Source organism: Dermacentor andersoni, chromosome 6, assembly GCF_023375885.2.
Source record: "Dermacentor andersoni chromosome 6, qqDerAnde1_hic_scaffold, whole genome shotgun sequence".
Lineage (NCBI taxonomy): Eukaryota > Metazoa > Arthropoda > Arachnida > Ixodida > Ixodidae > Dermacentor > Dermacentor andersoni.
Genome location: NC_092819.1, coordinates 28,268,663 through 28,289,053, shown reverse-complemented (window position 1 = coordinate 28,289,053; position 20,391 = coordinate 28,268,663). Strand labels below are relative to the sequence as shown.

The 20,391-nt window shown below is 48.2% G+C and overlaps 1 protein-coding gene across 1 annotated transcript in view; it reads left to right on the top strand.

The window, feature by feature from the left end:
* Positions 1-20,391, top strand: part of Hcf (Host cell factor) — a 54,210-nt gene that overhangs the window by 8,110 nt on the left and 25,709 nt on the right. The window contains exons 3-7 of the mRNA XM_050170112.3: positions 3,396-4,060; positions 4,771-4,977; positions 5,460-5,540; positions 9,364-9,491; positions 14,948-15,221. Coding sequence (XP_050026069.2) covers positions 3,396-4,060; positions 4,771-4,977; positions 5,460-5,540; positions 9,364-9,491; positions 14,948-15,221 — 1,355 coding nt within the window. The remainder of the gene's footprint in view (positions 1-3,395; positions 4,061-4,770; positions 4,978-5,459; positions 5,541-9,363; positions 9,492-14,947; positions 15,222-20,391) is intronic.

The window sequence follows — 20,391 nt, the reverse complement described above, 5'->3', positions numbered from 1 at the left end:
GTTGGCCTGACTTCTACTCGGACGCGGTCAGCGCAGACGTGCCAGCAATCGTCTGTATACGAAGCGGCTCGCCTGACTGGCGTGTTAACTCATTGCTACTAACGGCACCGGGAAAACTAACCGTATTTTCACTTAAGAGAAACATAAATGTTCAGGCGTTGATTGTGCTGGCAAATTTAGGCGCTTTATTACGAGCTGCGGACGCATCGCAAGGACCCTCGGCCCCGGGTAGACGGCCGGCGAGCTAGGCCTACATCGTCTCCCAGCGATTGCAAGCTCGCCTGGCATGCTTGTTCGCTTCTGTCGGCGCCAATAAAATCAAATGTGCTGCAATTTAAGCGTGACATAACTGTGTACACGTTGTGTCGACTAACATAGGCGCTTTCTTATACGAGCTACAAGCGATCGTGTCACAAGCGCAACCTGTGTCGGATTCGATGGCCCAGCGAGCTATGCCTGCCGGCTCCTGGCCATCGGCGGTAGTCAACAGAGCCGATACTGCTAACGTGGCCTTGCGGAAACACGTCTGCAGTGCTCGCATGGACGTGTTTATATTTTTATCATTTGTTTCAAACAAGATGGTTGCATTCACTTTCTGTTCGAAGTTACGCAGCATTCCGAACTTCCACGCAGGGGCGCCGGTTCTGGGCGGAGCTATTTGCCGCTCGCTCATTCGTACCATGTGTCCCGAATCACCGCATGCGGCAAGTCGCACACGACGCGCCGTACGACAGATCGCACGGAAAATCGCACCATGTGTCTCGCGCTTTACTTTGTTTTGATAGCAAGTTTCTGTGGTCATCGAGTGAGACGTGTTCATGTTTGCTTCTGCATGTGTGACACTATGCTTGTTAATTTAGTTGGTAAGCAAATGTTTACAAGGCCGCTAGAACTACTATCCTTACATCATATAGCTGTCTACTAATTTGCCATTCTGGTCAAACGGCGACTTTATTCTTGTTCATCGCAACTTTAGAGCATTGGGAGTAAATCTTCGTTTTTCCAAATGAGAGAAAGTTGCATTTCTGTGTGAAAACATTAGGTGTGCGGTACTGTAAAGGACTTTTTTTTGTTCGTTAAAAACGGGTGCGCGTTACAGTCAAGGGTGGCGTATTGGGGGGGCCGGGGGAGGTCACGGAAAACGGAAACTTGTTACAATTGAAAGCGTGTTAAAATCGAGTAAATATGGCACTGTCACAAATTAGACCTGCTGGCTGTGCTAGTTTATGGCATGCCAGATGCTTGTACTGAAGTTTTTGTGGCTAAGATAGTTTCAAACGAAAGGACTTGCACTTATGCGGTTATTCTACATATATACAAGTCTTGCTAAAATGGAAGTAGCATCTTTCCTTACTTGGGCTATTCCACTGCAAGTCTGTTGTTCTTCAATCGGGTGTAAAAATTGAAATTGTCTTTCTGCTGACTGGGTACCATTCTGGCACCATCAAAGTTCAAGGGATAAATAAAAAGGCATTGCCTACACTTCATGCAGAACCCCTTAAAGAGCCCCTCACCAGGTCTGGCCATTTTGAGCTGACAAATGCAGAGCACACATTGCGCGATAACGATCATGTCTACAAAGTATTGCATCGCTATGCGCCACGGAGAGATCTGAAATTTTAAACCGAACGCCGTTTTTTCTTCTCCTCATGGCTGCTGCACTCCAAGCCGGAGGATGACTTACTCGTGTCCCTGCGCCTACATACTGGTGTCCGCAGTGTGACGTCGCTCGTGGTGACATGTGACTTCGAGAATTATTTAAGACATCTGTTATCTGTGTGATCTGTTGCTTGAATTGATGAATTGAAGTTTAGAGAAATAATAAAACACACAAACGGAATGTCTGTGTGTTTTTGTTTTACTTCACACCGAAGCAAGAGAGATGTACTTCCACTTCGTCTGCTTGTTCCCATGGTCGTGTGGTCACGTGAACAGGTATTGAAACTATGCCATGTTCTACCGTGTTTCAGCGCGTGATCATGCTCTGCGATCCGCTTGTTCTGCCTCTGTATTCGTGTAGCACTTAAGTCATGTGTCCGCTAGCCATGTGTCCTTGTGCACAGCGCGTAAAATTGTGCGCTGCGCGAAACATAACAGCCCGCGTGCATCACCGAAAAAAGAAAAGCAAGGAGAAAAATAAATGATGGCGGGGCCCGTGACTTACGCGTCGCGCGATCCTCAAGGTCCCGCATAGGACAACGCAGGGAAGGAATTTCGCTTGCAAAGGCTAGATGGGGCGAGTGGAGAATCTCGCTATGTAGCTCACCTGCTGAAATCATGGGTTTGCGGCACTGAAATATTTCTATCTCGGCTATTAATGAGCCGATTTGGAAAACTGCAGCAGAACGCTCCTTAGAGGACACGTAACAACTTCCAGGTTGTGTAACTAAAATTTGATATGGGGCCTGGTGAGGGGCCCTTTAAGGGGAGATGCTCCTCGAAAAAACATTTCTGGAATAGTTGTACCAGAGATTTCAAGATCCACCCACTTACAGAGCATTTCAAGCAGATTTCAAATAAGTCGTTTGTTTCTGTACAGCTGCTGTAGTTCGAGTTAAGTCCTACACAATGGCAAAATAGTGATTTTGCTGGCTCTTTGTTGTGTAATAAGTTTTCGCAAAATGCTTTGTGGTGAAGCTTATTTAGCTCTTTGTAGACTGCAAAGTGCCGATATCTGTTCAAACAGCATGTACAATTACTGGAACAATAAAAAAATAATTGGGACACTTCAACCAATCTTTTTTTATATTGCTTGAAAATAACCTTGTACACTTACAAGAGTATTATACTAGCGAAATTTGGCATACATACTCTTGAAGATATGTACTGGGCTTGAAATTACACTACTTGAAATTACAATATCCCCAAGCGGTAAGTTGTGAAAGTACATGGTTACATTTTGGAGAATTGAAAAAAAAATTAGTTGAGATGTTCCAATTCTTTTGCACAGTTTCAGTAATTGTACACGGCTAGATATCGGCCCTTTGTGATCTACAGAGAGCTAAACAAGCTACAGCACGATGCTTTCTTGTGAACATTCATTACATAAGAAGGTGCCCATAAAGATGACTATATTTTGCCATTGTGTATCACATAACTCTAAAACTATATTAGCTACACAAAAAGTAGTGCCATATTTGAAATCTGCATAGAAAACTCTATACTTGACTGAATCTTGAAACCCATATACAAGCAATAAAAAAAAAAGTTGTTTCGAGGAGCATCTCTCCTTAATGGGCCCTTGGAGATATTAGATACAAATGAGTTAAAAAAAAATCTTTCTACTTAATTCATCACTAGAGCTATGCTCCAGTGCTAGATTGCTTTCAACTTTGTGTGTGTGTTCGTGGACATAAGCTTTTGTGAAAAAAATCTGTGTTGCAACTCACGTGCAGGTACCTGAATGATTTGTACACGCTGGAGCTGCGACCATTCTCGAGCTCAATGGCGTGGGACGTGCCACAGGTGTTTGGGCAGCCCCCCCCACCGCGAGAGTCCCACACAGCAGTGGCGTACCAGAGCCGCGAAGGGCGCCAACCACGGCTCATTGTTTACGGCGGCATGAGTGGCTGCCGGCTGGGCGACCTCTGGCAACTGGACGTAGACTCGATGAGCTGGAGCAAGCCGCAGGTTGGCGGCGTTGCTCCACTGCCCCGCAGTCTACACTCGGCCACGCTGATTGGTCAGCGCATGTTTGTCTTTGGTGGGTGGGTGCCACTGGTGATGGACGAGAACAAGGCGTCGACGCACGAGAAAGAGTGGAAGTGCACCAACACCCTGGCCTCGCTCAATTTGGACACCATGGCATGGGAGCCACTGGCCATGGAGGTGTTTGAGGAAGCAGTGCCACGGGCACGTGCAGGCCACTGCTCAGTGGCTATCAACTCTCGCCTGTACATCTGGAGTGGCCGAGATGGCTACCGCAAGGCGTGGAACAACCAGGTGTGCTGCAAGGACCTTTGGTACCTGGAGACCGAGAAGCCACCACCACCGTCGCGTGTTCAGCTTGTGCGCGCCTCCACGGCCACTCTGGAAGTCTGCTGGGGAGCCGTGCCCACAGGTTGGCTTGCTTGAATTTAATCTTTCGGGTTAGTCTGAAGGGAGGCTAAAGGCCACAACTAAAGGCGAGACTTTCCTTTATTGAGTTTCGTGTCCAAAATGCAGCACTGGTACATCTGTGTTAGGTAGTGAAGTTCAAAGCATTTCTTCACATTGTGGCTGTTTTAACTCTGAAAATGTTCCAGAACTCCTTAGGAGGTGTCCGATTAACCTGGCTTGCAACGTAGACCTTTTTGTCTAGTTAAGTGTTTCTCCGTAAGAAACGCACCATCAAAGTCCACGGGGTCACGGTTTATGGGTGAGGGAACTTCAAAGCGACATTGAGCACCAATCTTTCGCCTTTGCACGTATATATATTTATCTTGCTGAGTCTGCGGTAACAATGAGAGTGAGCTTTTCAGTCTTCTAAAAACTTAATTTATTATTCACATTAATCAAATAAATTGAAATGATCTCTCTAGCATGTTTTCATTCCTTTGCGTGTGACACACCACTTGATAGGATGGATTGCAAGATGCTATCAGCTTACAATGGGGCAAGCTGTTTTCCTGCCTTCTAGGTGCACTGTCGGTTTTCATCATTCCCGATTGGCTAATAATGTTCACCACATTGCACAGAGATGGGGAGATGAGTGTAGGTGTGTGCGTGCACTGGGCGCACCGTTTTGATCAAGGCAGCTTGAGCACGAGGGTTTGGGTGTCTTCTGTGCAGCGGACGCCTATGTGCTGCAGCTGCAGCGCTACGACGTGCCACCGACCAACACCGTGCCGCCGCCTCCTGTGGCACCACCTGCTGCACCTGTGGCCACACCGCCACCAGCTGCACCTGCTGCTGCCCCAGCCACACCTCCAGCGGTGTCCCCCATTGCGAGCCCCAAGATAGTCACACCGACCCAGTTGCGCCCAGTTCGAGCTCCTGGTGAGACATACTGCTATTTGACTATATACTTAGATTCGAAAATTCTCCTCAAATGAGTTCTCTGGAAATCCAGTTTCATGACAGTAAAGTTATCATCCAACTCGGTATGTGGATGTCAGCTCAGTGGTCACTGGCCTCAGTGCTCAAGCTCAGGCCTATAGCAATCTGCTGCTGAGCATTCCAGGCCACAGTGGAATGCAAATATCACTTGTTTGGTAGTCACATGGTCAAAATTAACTTGAGGTCCTCCGCTACGGTGTCCCTCCTAATCCACTGTGCAGCTTTGGGACATTTTACCCCATCATGAAATTAAGACCTATTAGTGCTGGAGCTGCCGTACATGGAGTAATTTTTTTGGACTGTAAATCGTGTGTTTCTGTGCAACCTGTATACGTTTTCTTTGCAGCTTCATGCTGTTGTGTGCAAGGTTGTGTGAAACTGTGCAAGGTTGTGTGAGCTTGTGTTTGCTCGCTTTGATGCAGGTTTGGCTCAGCCGCAGACTCCACCTCAGAGCCCAGCCATCCGTGTACCTGCAGCTGCATCATTAGCATCAGGCCTGCGAGGTGAGTTGCTTATTTGCTACCAGTGTCGAATGCAGTCTCAAACGGCATTTTTTCCTGGTGCGTTCCTCCCTGCAGCTGCCAATAAGTGGAATCTTGATGTGCAAGAGCAGAAAAAAAACGTTTTTAAAAATGCAGCAGCTTCAATAAGTTGGAATCGATATGCAGTCAACAACCGATTTTCCAGACACCCGATTTTCCAGACACCTGATTTTTCGAACATGCCCGATAATTCGGACACCTACTTGGCACCGCCACGGTGCCCCATTGAGTCAGTGTATTATAAGAACGTCTGAAATTTTGGACGCAAAAACCCTTTGCCGTCTGATTATGCAGACTTTATGCCATGGCTGCAGGTCTGAAATGGCATTGATCGAAGCCACCACCCCCGCCATTTTGATTATCTCGCCTCTCTGAACAGGTGCTCTCGCATACAGATCCACTGGCAGGTGTAGCCACCACTGCGGCATTGCTAGGCCTAGCTACTTCGATGTTCGCTATGAGGCTTCTTGCTGTTTCGCGCCGTGTTCTTCATTAGAACAATTCGCCACTCTTATCAATGGCGCCAATTCCACCTTTGTAATTCTCGCCTTGGCTTCTAAGCTCGGAAAGCACGACGCGTTACATAATGCTGGCAATTGTCATGGGACACAGTATATATTCCTTAATTACAGTCGTCGACCGTTTATTCGTACCTCACGAGGACTGCGGAAATGTCCGAATAAACAGGTGTCCGAAAAAGCAGATTAACAAAAAAAATTCCTTTATTTCCACGCACTTATTCGGGCTCGGCAGTAGGCTTGAAGAAATCGTGAATGCGCCGTTGCACGCTGTTCCGTTTACGCGCAATCAGGTAAGCCTGAACCTTGGAGAGGGTCGTACGGTCACTGTAGGCGGCTGACAGCACAGTCACTGCTTGTACACGCGACGTAGGCGACAGCAGCGTAGCACATGATGCGTCATCTTCTGACTCGGAGTCATTGTCCGGTGGCGCAGCAGAAACCTGACGAATGATCTCGTCGTCATCGAGTTCTGCGCATGTCAGTACAGCAGTATGAGCACCTGTGAAACTGTCAAATGAGACGTATCCGGAATTGCAATGCAACCACTGCGCAGGTCTCGGCAGAACATTTTCGGCGTCAGTAGGGAGCACATCGGAAGGCGACAAATCGTAGGCTCCCGGCACCTGCTTGCCGGCATTCCCCAGCGCAGTATGTGCGGGCACTGTCGGCGCTATTAGACACTTGACGCGATGTTTCCGCATGTCGCGTTCCATCACCGCAACCTCGACACAGCACACAAAGCAAACATCACCACGCCGTCATGCCGACATCAGTCGCACAAACGAAAAACCTGGCCTACTCGCAGCGTCGTGCACGAAGAAACAAACAAATTAGCTGCTGGATTGTCTTGACATGGCATACTAAGCTGAGACCGGAACTGCTGTAGTAACGAACCAGGCAGAAACGATGATGATGAGCGGGGATTTGCAGTAGCGCCACTTCGTGGGGCAGAAAGGAGGCTCCGTTCAAAACAAAACTGGTGTTCAGCAAGTCTAACCATGCACCGGTCAGAGTCGGTGCATGGTGCTTTCGATCGAGTTGGCTCAAGGAGTGTCCGAAAAATCAGACGAGAGGTTGCAAGGTGTCCGAACTTTAGGCAGTTGTTATACATTATGATCTATGGGGAGAATGGCGGTGCAGCGAAGCAGACTGAATAATCGAGCATGTCTGAATTTTTGGAGTCCAGTCAGTGACTGTATATGCAAAACACATCTGCATCTAAGAGCGATGGAATTCTTTGCACAGTGCCAAGCACACCATCTTGTATCACTTTGCGTTTCTGCACAGTGATACAGTGGACAAATTTGAGTGCTGCTCCTGTGACATATAGCAAAAGTGGAAGTATCTTTCAAAAGTCATTGTTCAGGAATACAGCCCAACTTTGTCGGCACATGTTGCTACATGCACATACACTTGCCCCTTGGCCTAGAGGTTTCGTGGCCATGGTCTTCTATTCATGCCGGCGATGTCTCGAAACTCTAATAGTATCGCTATTTCTGCTTTACTTGCGCGCCATATTAGCACACGATCACGCATTCAGAGTCCTCTAACTATTGCACAACACGCTGTAAGGCGTCTGAAATTTTGGTATTTTTTGTACATTAAGTCTATGGGGCTAGTTGCATTGCCGTGGGGCTGTCTGAATAATCAAGCATGTCGGAATAATCGGTCGTTGACTGTATTGCTTTCCAGCTACTAAATTTAGGAATTTTTATGAAAATTAGGTATTCGTTAGGTTTGTTTGCATGTTACGGTTGAACCCACTTATAACGGTACCGGTTTTAACAATATATCGCTTATAACTATGAGAAGCTACTGCATCGTCGACTTTTGTATGTTTTCCATGGGGAAATAACCCTAACTTAGTACAATGCCCCGACGCTGCATTATTGGTTATAGCGATGACGCCTGGCTGCAGGATGTCCAAGCCAAAAGGTAGTGAAATGCGAAATCCTTGAAAACAAAAAAGGGAAACGAGAAATTCAAGCCGCTGCACGATGGGCCGCTGTTCCAACAGCCACCACGCACTCATTTTCTAGCCATCTCAGCGCGGCTCTTTCCCGTCGCCCTTCCACCCCTCCGAACATGAACGGGCTGCACCCATAGCTCTACGCCGCCCCACCCTCTGAGACACAAATGGACTGCGCCAACTGCGCCGCAAGCAGATTCCTCGTATGTTGCTCGCTGGCTCCTCATTCAGTGCAGTTTGGCAAACAGCTTAATCACTCGCGTTCGTTTTTGTTGGTTGTGTCGAAGTCGTTCCTGGCCACGCGGTTCCTCAACTTCGCTTGACTCGCCGCTGAAACATAACATGGCTGAACATCGCAATGCACGCCGTTGCCGGTGAAAAGAAAGTGCACGGCTATAGATTTGGAAACTAAGTGCTTCTAACCGATGAGAAGATCGTTGCGAACATACTTGCATCGGATGGCGGCGGCGATGGCAGCGATGACATGGTAGGGCAGACTGCCTCAATGTTGTCCTCACAGGCGGCCCGGCATGATTCAGTCCCTCCAGAGCTTCGTTTTCGCGAGGAACCTTCTGCTGTACTACGTGGAGCGCTTGAATATGCCTTGGAGAAGGATGTCTGCAAGCTTCGCTTAAAGCATGCATGGCTGATGGGCGTAGGCTTTTCCCGTGCAAACCAGTGACAAATACGGGGTGAGATGCTTGTGGCGATCTCTCCTCAGCGTTTCTTCTGGATTTCTCAAGCTGACAGGCTGCCGCGGCAGCCGTCTCGCAATTTTTGAAATGCCCCTTTTGGGGCTACCAAGGTGATGCCTCGACGGTGCTCACATATCGCTTGCCACACGCGACACCTCTTTGCAGTTGTTGTAGCAGCGCCATTCTTTAACGCCGACAGCCGGGGCTTGTTACATGCAATTGGAGCGCCCAGGAAGCAGTTAAACGAGTGAACACAATAAGCAGCCGGGCAGAGGAAGGTGGTGGGGAGGGGCACTTGCCTCCCTGCCTACATAGTTTTCTCATATCAGCTATGCCATCCCCCTATTTTGATTTTTTCATGCAACCCGGTTATAACAATTATCGGTTCTAACAATGGAATTTTCGTGGCACTTGAATGTTGTTATAAGTGGGTTCGACTGTATTTGCAAATTTGGGAGGTGGAGTTTGTACCATTAGCATTTTATTTCCACTTCCTACATATTGCGAATCATATTATTTTCTGCAGTGTTTTGGTCTCCGGCCTTATCAAATTGCGGACTTTTTGTCTGTGTGAGCTTTACGTAGCATTTTGTATGCAGGTACGGTGACACTGGTACGCACTCGGTCGCCTGGTGTGGCTGGTCAGCAACAGATTCGAGTGATTGCCACCACCCCAACTGGCCAACAGGTGGTCAAAACAGTCACAGGAAACCTCCCTACAGTCACGGTGAGCCAGTTCAGCCATTGCTGGTGTCTGTGCTGCCTTGCCTTTGGAGTTGGCATCGGACACTGAAGTGATCAGCATGTTTCATTTTGTGTGTACATTAAAAGCTCGTTTATTTGAAGTTCGTTAATTCGAAAAATCAGATAATCCAGACTTGTCCTTTGGTCACGGCAGGCATGCACTATTTAAGGGGGTACATAGGCCTCGAGCGATACCAGTATTGATATTTGTAGGTATATTTGTAGAATTTGTAGGTATTATGTAATTTGATGTGCTTGATGCAAATATGTAATTAGTTTTTCTTTATAAAATGAGAAAAATACATTATACAATTTTGTCCTGTTCCCATGTTTTCTAATGACTGGCAGAAAATGTCTTGTGGTAAGAAATGTAAAAGTTATGTGAACATATTCCTGAATGCTCAAGGAGTGCAATAAGCATTGTCTCATGTTTCTACCTCTGTGCTATCCAAAGTTACAAAAGTTCGGAGTTGTAACTTGATATGCGATATATATATTTTTTAAACTTCCTCAAAATTTCAGTATGTTTCAAGGTGCACAAATGTGGTATTATAGACTTGGTGCACTCCCTGGGAACCTAGCTATCAAATCGAACATCGAACAAAAATAGCAAGGACTCCGAATATATCGAATGTCAAGCGGCAGAACAGTGCCCCCAGAAGTTGGCTTTCCCTCGTGGTGGCGGGGAAACCTGGCGGCGCGGCTCCATCCAACCGCTCGCCCTACTGTGACTGTGCTACCTCGGGCTGCTCGGGTGCCCCCCCCCCCCCCCCCCTGCAAAAAATGATCCTGGCCCGCCCGCAGCACTTGCTCAGACAGCCAATCAGAGGCTCTTGTGCTCTCGTCGTGCAAGATGGCGAAAGTGCGAGTTGCCTCACTGCTTTTCTGGTTCAATGTGTTTGCACCTTGTGGGCCTTCTCCCGCAGTGTTGCTGTGATGAAGTGGCATCGTGAAGCTCGAAACCATAAATTGGGTCGAACGCGATGAGGAGTCGGAGGTCCCCGCAGCGTGCAAGATTCCGAGGAGCACTCTCGGCACGATTAGGGCTAAAGCGACCAAACTCACGACCCAGTGCCCGTGCCACCCGACGTGTATGTATGGCCGTGTACAAGTGGTGCTTCATACGTGCCGGTTTCCGCGCACTTGGTGATGACTAAATTATAATGAATGCGATGAAACCGTTGCCAAAGTTTGGAGCGAGCTATCAGGATTTCCAGAAGCTGTTGACAAATCAACGGTGGATGAGTTTGTGAGTGCGAATGATGGTGTCGCGACCATTCACGGGAGAGCCCGTAAACGAAGACATCGCTGACGTCGTACCGAGCACAATTGAAAGTGCGCACAATGAGGAAAGCAACGATGGTCCTTTTTGCCCCGTCCTCCGAAGTGATTAGTGCACTCGCACTAGTACGGTGCTTCTGCGCGAATGCGGAAGGTTGCGACCTCAGCTGCGCCGACTCCTTAGACAATGTGGGAAACTGCTTGCGTTGCAGGCAGCGAAATTGCCCAAGCAGAAGTAAATGCAGGACTAATTTATGCAAAACTAAGCTGTAGTCTGGTACAACTTCAGAAAAAAAGGGTGTTTACTCTTCCAAGGCCGATGCACACGAGCCTCCACCAATGGGCGCGCACTCTCAGCTGGCTTCATGAGCCGAACGGCCGGTGACCCCGCCGATGGAGATGGCTGCCCGCGCTTCGAACTAGGCAGAGTCGTGTGCGTCTGCCCCTCGTCAGAGTTAATTCCCAAACTGTTTGTGGGGGTCTACCATACTGGAAATATTATTGCGAGTTTACAATGCACTATTTGTGCCCCGTGTGTTTATTCTGAGCCATGATCCGGTGATGAAAGATTGCAGTGAGTATCGCTGACCCTAGCTATGCAAACTAGTGAGACTGCAGGCCTGCAAAAAAAAAAAAAAAAAAAAAGTGAGAAGGAACGGGAAAAAAAAAAAAGAGAACCTATCACATGCTTGAAAATAGGTTTGTAAAATACAAAACCAAAAAATATAAATCTTGTGCTATTTAAAACCAAGAGTATTTATTTAAGACGATGGATGAAGCATTTTTGTATCTTTCCTGCCTCGATCGTCTTCTCGACCCAGGTTTGTAATGGTTTCAGTAAATGCATCGTTTCTCGGAGAGCTTGGAAAACGAGTAGTAAATGTGTCGTGTACATGTAAACTAGTGCAAAAGCCATGGAGAGCTGCTTTTGTCCCTAGCAATGAAGCTGAAAAGCAGATGACGCGCAGCGTTGTTGAAGGCACGGGGCTATTTTGCTCTCGCAATCCGGCATGTGCTGTAGCACGTGAGAGCTCTACTAAGACAGTCGTCAAAATACAAAAGTCGTTATTTGTACCGGGAATTGTGCGTTTTAGAAGCACGCTTTTTGAGCGTAACTATTTTATTCGCGGAGGCACTTGGGTGTCGCGCTTCGTCCATCTTGGCGGGGCCTCCCCGTTTTTCTAAAGTTGTACCCGACCATAGTTTCATCAATAAAGTGATATTATAAATGGTATGTGCTTTTGTGACATCCAATTATTTAGCAGGCTTATATCGAATTGTGCCCTATAATTTTGCGAGTTCGATATAGCCGGGTTCCACTGTATAGGCACGCACGCAGTCTCCCATCACAGTATGAATGCCTAGACACCTAATATGAGACAGTATAGTATGAGACAACCAACAGGATCTATACTCGCTGAAAACTTTTCTTGGCTATGAAGCGAAAGCTGCGGGGGCAGAACTTCTGCACATGACTATATTCGTATGCAATGTAGTCCGGTTGCGCTCAGCACCGGTTTCGGCTTCACCAACCTCGCACAACCTCTTTAGTGAAGGCAGATACAATTAACTCGGTGTGAATCAATGTTCATTCACATTCGATAAGTTCTGAACAGCAAGCAACGCAGCCTGCTTCGGAGCTCCCAAGCAGCCGTATAGTGTTGTTTTGGACGTGCAGCGGACGCTGGCGTCGGAGTCGGCGCAGCAGTTAGCTCACATGCTCACTAGTTTGTACATGGTTGCGATTTCTAGATGGGTTCGCTTAGTTTCCATGCAGACACTGCAAGCACTTTCTTTTGTGTGTGTTTCAACCCTCTTTTGCTGCTAAAGTTGGTCAACAGCCTCTCAGGAGAGTTGATTGGCGGGACAACAAGCGACAAACACTCACCAGAAGACACGGGCGCCATTTTGCGTTTGATGAATATGCAAAACGTTTGACGGTTTCGGGTGTGCAAAAACTTGAAAGAGCAAACTAAACTACAATAAAATACCAATAGCTGACTGGTCAATGTTAGGTATCGTTTGAAACTTGGTGCTGTAAAAAACAGAGGTTATTTTTTCAATTTCCCGCGTAAGAAAGCGTCAAAGATACTGCGAGACTACTTCCAGCAGCGGTGAAGGAAGTGGGCTTAGTTTCCGTGGCCTTTGCTTCAAAGCCAAGAAAAGTTATCCGCGAATATAGTACACATTCCTTAATTACACGTGCGCACACACTTTGCACCGAGAAGTGGGGAAAAATGGGGGTGTGTAAATAGCCATTCTTGAGACCGAATTGAACATTAATCGAATAGTGTCGGAAGCAAATCGAATGTCAAATAATTTTCAAATACTTTCCCAATAATGAACAGCCGTTGTAACATTTAATGTAAAACAATCGCAGTATTCATAATGTGAGCACGTGTCTGTCATTGCATAGTACCGTATTTACATGATTGTAAGTAGACTCGAATGTAAGTTGACCCCCCCCCCCCCCCCAAATCACGTGTGACAGGAAAAAAAAAAAGAGAGCATACCTAAGGGCGCATTCCACAACAAAAATTTATTAGTAGCTGGCATGGTCACTGGACTACTCGTCTTTCTTTGTGCCATCGTGCTCACTAGTGCTGCCATCGTCATCGCTGCTACGGTTCCACACAAGGTTATGCTAGTATTAGTATAACCTCCTTGGTCCCACAGCGCGTCGTCGTCCAGCGAAATTCCACATTTGGCAAACGACAGCACCACAACATGTTGTGGAACTGCAGCCCACGCCGAATGCACCCAACTACACGCAGCTGTCAGGGAGGCTCTTTTGAAAGGTCCGGTTGGTGCAAGTTCGCGGTCTTCTGCCGCAAGCCACCCGTTGTACTCGTGGCGGAGCAGGTCCTTAAAAGGTGAAGATCCGGGCTTGTTTCATGACCATGTCGCACTTCACTGGCAGAGACCGATCATGCATTTCAGCGACGTGCGCTGCAAGCTTGGCCTACAGCTCCGGAAAGCGTCCCGACTTTGGTCCGTGGGAAATTCTTTGCTTGCCGTTACACGTGAAAATTTTGTTTCGCTGCAGTTGCCACTGTCGCACCACCCGTTCAGAAACATCGAACTTGCGGCCCGTTGTGCAGTGATTTGTTTCTTCAGCGTAAATGATAGCAGCCCTCTTGAACGCTGCTGTGAACGAGTGCCGAATGTTTAGTGGGCCTGGAGCACTCATGACGACTGAGGAAGCATGGAAGTAGCACGTAGCCGGCAGTTGAGTCGAACGCGTCTAACTAAGAGCTACAGGGAAAGAGAAACATGTGAGCGGTGTCTGCTCTTTCATGAACTATCGATACTCCCTTCAAGTGCCGCTGTTCTGGGGGTGCCGCTGCGAATGGAATAGCAGCACTTCCATCAACTATCGACACTCCCCGATGAGTGTTGCGTGCGCTGTAAAACTCTAAAAAAATGTTGAAAAACACTTCCGAAAAGCGAACAAAAGGCGGGATAGCGAAAGCTACGGGTGGGGCCATAGTGTAAACATAAAATCGTAACTATGTTGTAGCTCCCCTGATATCTCGTTGGTCTCGCTTTTTTGGCTGGGAAATGTTTTGGTTTCGATTGTAAGTCGACCCCCCCCCCCCCCCCCCCCCCCCGCTTCAGACTTTCAAATAAAAAAAAAAATAGGTCAACTTACAATCGTGTAATACACAGTAAATTATGTAGTAGTGGTTATCAAAAGCATAAATGGTGCATTATAACTTTTCACCACAGTGGCCATAGTATGGACCTAAAACATGAGAACTTGCACTGTGAGGCAGGCTACGTGACTTAGGTTGCCATACTTTACAGGCTGTACAGCAGTTATTCGCACTCTCTGAATAGTCCTGTGCATCTGAAGAGACTGCTTACAGTAGTACCATATATCTAGAAAAATTGGCTAAGTCGAAATTTTCCACAGCACTGAATCATTTCCCATGCGTGCCTTGTATTTATTGCCCTTCATCTGGAAGTATCTTTGGCCAAATTGTGCATATCTTGAAGTCTTGACTGAAACGGTTAATTTTAGGGCTTTCAATATAACGATCTTTCAGAATATAACGAACCACTTATGGCATTTCCCTGGATTTCATTATATTGAGATTTCACTGTGTATTGTTTCGTGGTTGTAGCTTATGGTGTCTCCACTGGGTTCTCTTGCAGCAAACCCAGCAGCAGGTGCAGCAGGTTCAGCAGGTGGCTGTGTCGCCCTCTGTGTCGACCACTGGCGCTCTGCCCGCAGGGCAGGCGCAGCAGGCACAGCAGCAACAGCCCATGTCTGGCATGGCGGCGCTAGCAGCAGCTGCGGCTGCGACCCAGAAGATGACAACTGTCACCAGCTCAACTGCAGCTGCGTCTCCAACATCAGCCATCCGGGTGGTCTCCCCCTCGGTTCTGGCACAGCAGGGACTCAAGCTCAGCACCCTCCCCATTCAAGGTGCCTCCTCCTTTTCTCAGCAACCATGGTTATAGACCAGTCAGAAGGGCAGATTTAGTGTCGCTTAAAGGAAGTGTCGCTCGGTGGGGGTGTCAGTTCGTGCCATCACGTTCGAAAATGTAGCGACACTAGCTGAAAAGAGGCACTCCTAGGTGAACGCTTTTGGTGAATTAGCTACAGTTTGTCCACTTCCCCCAAAATGTGAAGCCTCAATTACTGCTGTTGTAACAGTAAACAAAAACGGGAAAAGTGTGTACAGTCAAGGACCGATTTTTCGGACCCTCTAGGGAACGTAAAAACGTCCGAAAATTCAGGCAGTCCGAAAAAATGAATGCATGCAAAAAACGCACCTTCTTTCTTTTTTTCTCGGATCTAGAGGTAAAGGGCGAAGTACCAGGCTTCCGAAACCCTGCCAAAGCATCAATGAAGGTGCTATAAAAAGAGAAGTTCAAAAACTCTGTATGCAGCTGACTGCCGGTTTATTATGTACATGTGCATCGTCGGGCAGCCAGTGTTATTGCTGCAGTGGCTTGAAGAACTTGTTGATTGTTGTTTGGACAGTGTTCCGGTTGCATGCGATCATATTCGCCTCGATCTGAGCAAGGGTCCTGTCGGCACTGTACACCGATGAAAGAGTCAACAGTGCTCGCGTCAACTCGGCACTTGTAGGCGGCGCAGGCATTGGCTCCTTATCGGAGTCTTGTGAATCCCCCACAACCTGACGGAATCTTCCCTCGTCAGTCAGTTATGCGCAGAAGTTGAGAGCTCGTTGTCAGCGTCAACAAACTGTTCAAAAGTTATTTCCGTGGGTACGGTACTGCTTTCCGTGCTTCGATGCCATCGGCAAGGACGATGAAGACGGAGTGGGGACCATCGAAGGCAAGCGAAATCCTCAAGTTGCGAACAGTGGAGTTCGCTGACGAGCGTCGAAGCACCTAGGCCTAGCGTCGCAGAGCACACTTGACACAACAGCACAACCACACACCACGCTAGCCAGAAAGTGGCCTGCGCAAACAAACGAAATAGCGCCGCTTCGGAAACTCCGCCGGAGGCGTAAGTGCGGCCATTTGCGGCGATGAACATAGCCAGCGCGGCCAGACCAAATCGGTGTGTGACGGCTAGATTCGGCTAGTTGTGGTTCAAAGCGGTGATGTGCTTCGGCTGTAAGTCGATTTCCTTCGCAAGGGTGCTGCGCGAGGAGCCAAAGGACCTTCCGTCGCGTCAAAAAGTCCGGAAAATGGGACGGCGGGGGGTTAGAGCGTCCGAAACTTCAGATGTCCTTATACATTGATTCTATGGGGCTCATGGCGGTGCCGCGAAGACGTCCGAAATATCAGGCATGTCCGAAAACTTGGGCGTCCGAAAATTCAGTCGTTGACTGTAGCGTGTTGTAGGCCATAATATATGCTAGGATCCTTTTACAAAATATATAAGGAGGCCTCTGATGTTTTTTCTTTCTTTTTTTAAACTCTCACACAGGTATTAACAAAAGCAGCCTTTGCTCATGAGATAAGCATGTTAATAGTAATGACTGGCAGTACCATACCTGCCAACTCTTCTAAATTTTCCGTAAAATGTACGAATTTCGAGCAGTCTTACAATTTTACTAATCTTGCTTGAAATTTTATGGAAAACGTTTTATTTGTGGAAAAAACCAATTTTAAAATGTAGTAAAACTACGCCCTGGTACCTAGCGCCGCCACGAAAGTGCAGTACATATGTGTGGTATCATCATCAGCAGCTGCAAGGTTGTAGTGACTTCTGTCGTCTAAGAGGGGTCATGAATCGATATCCAAAGCTTGATAGTACCGATATCGCCTCTAGCGCCTCCGCAAACCTGTTGCCATGCTGCTGCCTTTGTTAGTGCGGGCGTGCGAGTTTGGACATCAGTCAGCTTGAGTCACTGCAGTGTTGGCCTCTGTGTGACTATCTGCCGCGTCGGACACAGTGCGACTCCAGCCTGTAGCAGTTTTTCAGTGCAATGGCAGGCTCGAAGCCACGAGAGTACTTCCAAGTGTTTTTGAAATCGTACACGGCACATTTTCTGTGCTTCGTGCCGTCGAAGAAAGGGGAGAAGTTCGGATTCTGCACCACGTGTGCTTGTCATGTGAACATCTCGCATGGCGGCAAGTATGGCATTAAGGTCCACATCGCTTCGAAAAAGCATCAGGGATACATGTGAGCTGTGGACAGCCAGCCAAGCCTAGCAAGTTTTGTGCGCAGTGACAACAACCTCGGTGCGATTTGTGCAGAATGCCTCTTCATGGCGTCTTTAGTTGAACATAACATCCCGCTGAGTGTTGGCGATCATGCCGGACCACTTTTCCGGAAGATGTTCTCCAAGTGCGAAGAAGTGAAACGCTACACCTGTGGACGAACAAGGACGACGTCAATTGTTCGGGAAATGGCCGCCAACACGGAGACCCCTTTTGCTGCATGCCCTGAAACGGCAAGTATTTTTTATTGCTGTGGATGGCAGTAACAATAGGGATATGCAGCGTTACCCTACTGTTGCGACATACAGTCGAACCAGGATATATCGAACCCACATATTTCGAATTATTGGCTATATCGAACAAACAGATTACCCCCTTGAAAATACTATGTAAAAGTATAGCACAATTGTGTAGTATATCGAATTCCATTTTCGTCGGACATTCGATATATCGAACGCCGCGCCGCGCCCCTGGAAGGTGCGCCTTTCCCAAAGGCATTCGTGTCCGGTCCTCAGGGGAAAACATTTCCGCAGAGTCAGTCAGCAGGCTCCTCCTCTGCGCATGCGCGGCCATCGCCTAGCGACGGAGACGCAGAGCCTTTCCCCCGTTCTTGCGCCCCACCGGCGCGAGCTCTCTCGCTCCTCCTCTACCGCCGGCGTGTGCATTGGGCAAGGGCATTGGAGCTCAGTGAAGAGAGTGCGCAGCATGGAGACGTGGCGACGTTTCCAAGCCACGCTTCCTGGGAAAAGGGAGAGAGAGAAAGTGAGGGGTCGGCACGGTCGCTCGTGGGCCAGGGGAGACAAGAGAGCCAGAGAGGGCTCAAAAAACGAACACAGCGCTTTCGACGGCATATTCCGCCCATCTTTTTCCCCGCTCTCTTCTTTCTTTTTCCTTTGTCATTCCTTCACAGCCCCGTTGAGTGCCGCTCGAACAGGCTTCGCTCGGACTGCTCCATCTGCGCATCTCGCGTTTTGTTGTGCGTACCTCTGTTTCAACGTGCTGTGTGTAGCGTATGTGATTGCAGTCATCTGGTGAGCTATGGCATCCGCGGACATAAAAAAGAGGAAGAATCTGGACTTTGCAAGAAAGCTTGGAAGTAATCCGGCGTGTCAAGAATGGAGAAAAGAAGTCCTCCGTGGCAGACGCATTCGACATTCCGCGGAGTACTTTAAGTACGTTGTTAAAAAACAAGCAGGACATCAAGCTTAAAGCAGGTGAGGAAAGTCGCTTGGGAGCGTGTCGTGTGCGCCCTGCTGTTTTTGACAAAGTGGAGAAGGCACTCTATACGTGGTTTCTTGAAATCCGAGCGAAAAATATTCCTGTGGATGGCCTGATGTTAATCGAAAAGGCCAAATGGTTTGCTACGGCTCTTGGCGAAGAGAACCTTTGCGGTGGCACTGGATGGCTGCAACGGTTTAAAAACCGCCACGGCATTGTAGGAAAGGCCATTTCAGGCAAAAGTGGGGCTGTCAGCAGCCAGGAGATGCAGCAGTGGCTTTCTGAGGAGTGGCCGAAGATCACTGAGAAGTTTTCGCCTGCAGAAATCTTCAATGCAGACGAAACTAGTCTCTTTTGGCAGATGTTGCCGAATAAGACACTCGCTCTTCGTGGAACCTCATGCCACGACGGTAAAATGAGCAAAGTGCGTGTGTCGGTGTTGCTTGCAGCCAACATGGACAGCTCGTGCAAGCTACGGCCATTCGTGATCAGGAAGAGCAAGTCACCGCGCTGCTTCAAGAACTGTAAACAGCTTCTCGTCCGCTACGGCTGTAATAGGAAGGCCTGGATGACACGTCAACTTTTTGTTGAATGGCTGCAGGCTTGGGACGCTGAGTTGGGCAAGCCCGGCCGCCGAGTTTGCCTTTGGTAGACAACTGTTCGGCCCATCAAACGACTTGCAAGCTGCAGCACATCGAATTGAAGTTTCTCCCGCCGAACACCACAGCGAGACTGCAGCCCCGTGACCAGGGTATCGTAAAGGCATTCAAGGTAGGCTATCGGAAGTGACTTATTGAACGGCTCCTCATAAACCTCCGCATGGGAATCGATCTCAAGATTGACCTGCTCGGCGCGATCCAGATGATTACCGGCGCTTGGGGCGACGTGAAGCAGGCCACAGTAGCCAACTGTTTCGGCAAGGCAGGCCTTGAAGGGGCCGGAGATGAATGTCCGGAAGCTTTAGATGACGATGAGTGCTTGGAGGACGCATTCCGCGACTTGTCCAATTTTACCGGCGCCGTCCCGTCCGAAGTTACTGTTGATGACTTCATTAACACTGAGAGCGAAGTTCAAGCGGTAGCCGACCTCGCTGATGAGGACATTGCGACTGGAATAGCTGGCGTTCAAGACGGCGATTCCAGCGACGACGAGGGCAACTGTGTTTTTGAAGAAACGCGTCCGTGCACAGCCACTGAACTGGCGTCAGTGTTCAGCCTGATTCAGCGCTGTTGCGGCGAAATGGAAGGCACTGGGCTCTCGCACCTGGACAGTCTCGAGAAGATTGAGACTAGTGTTTTAAACTTCATTTCCCAGAGGAAAAAGCAGCCCAAAATTAGTGATTTTTTTTCCGTGAGATAAAGCGCTTTCATATTGTGTGCTTTCACATGTGATTCGCGGCTGTTCCAATCGGTAAGCCACAATTTTTTATGATCGCGAGTGCTTTTTTGGCCTATATCTGTATATCGAATTTTCGCTATACCGAACTATTTTCCGATCCCTGTCGAATTCGATATATCCGGGTTCGACTGTATTTCATCAAAGAAATGGAGTAGAGTCGAAAGCCACTTTGTTTGCCTCGGGATAATCCAAGAGGAAGCGACGGGTCACAAGATTGCAAATCTGGTTCTGGACAAGATGAAGTCCCGGAATTTGCCTGTTGGAAACCCGTTGGCTGTGTTCAGACAATGCCAATATCATGATCGGTAAGAAAAACAGTGTTTGTACTGTATTGAGAA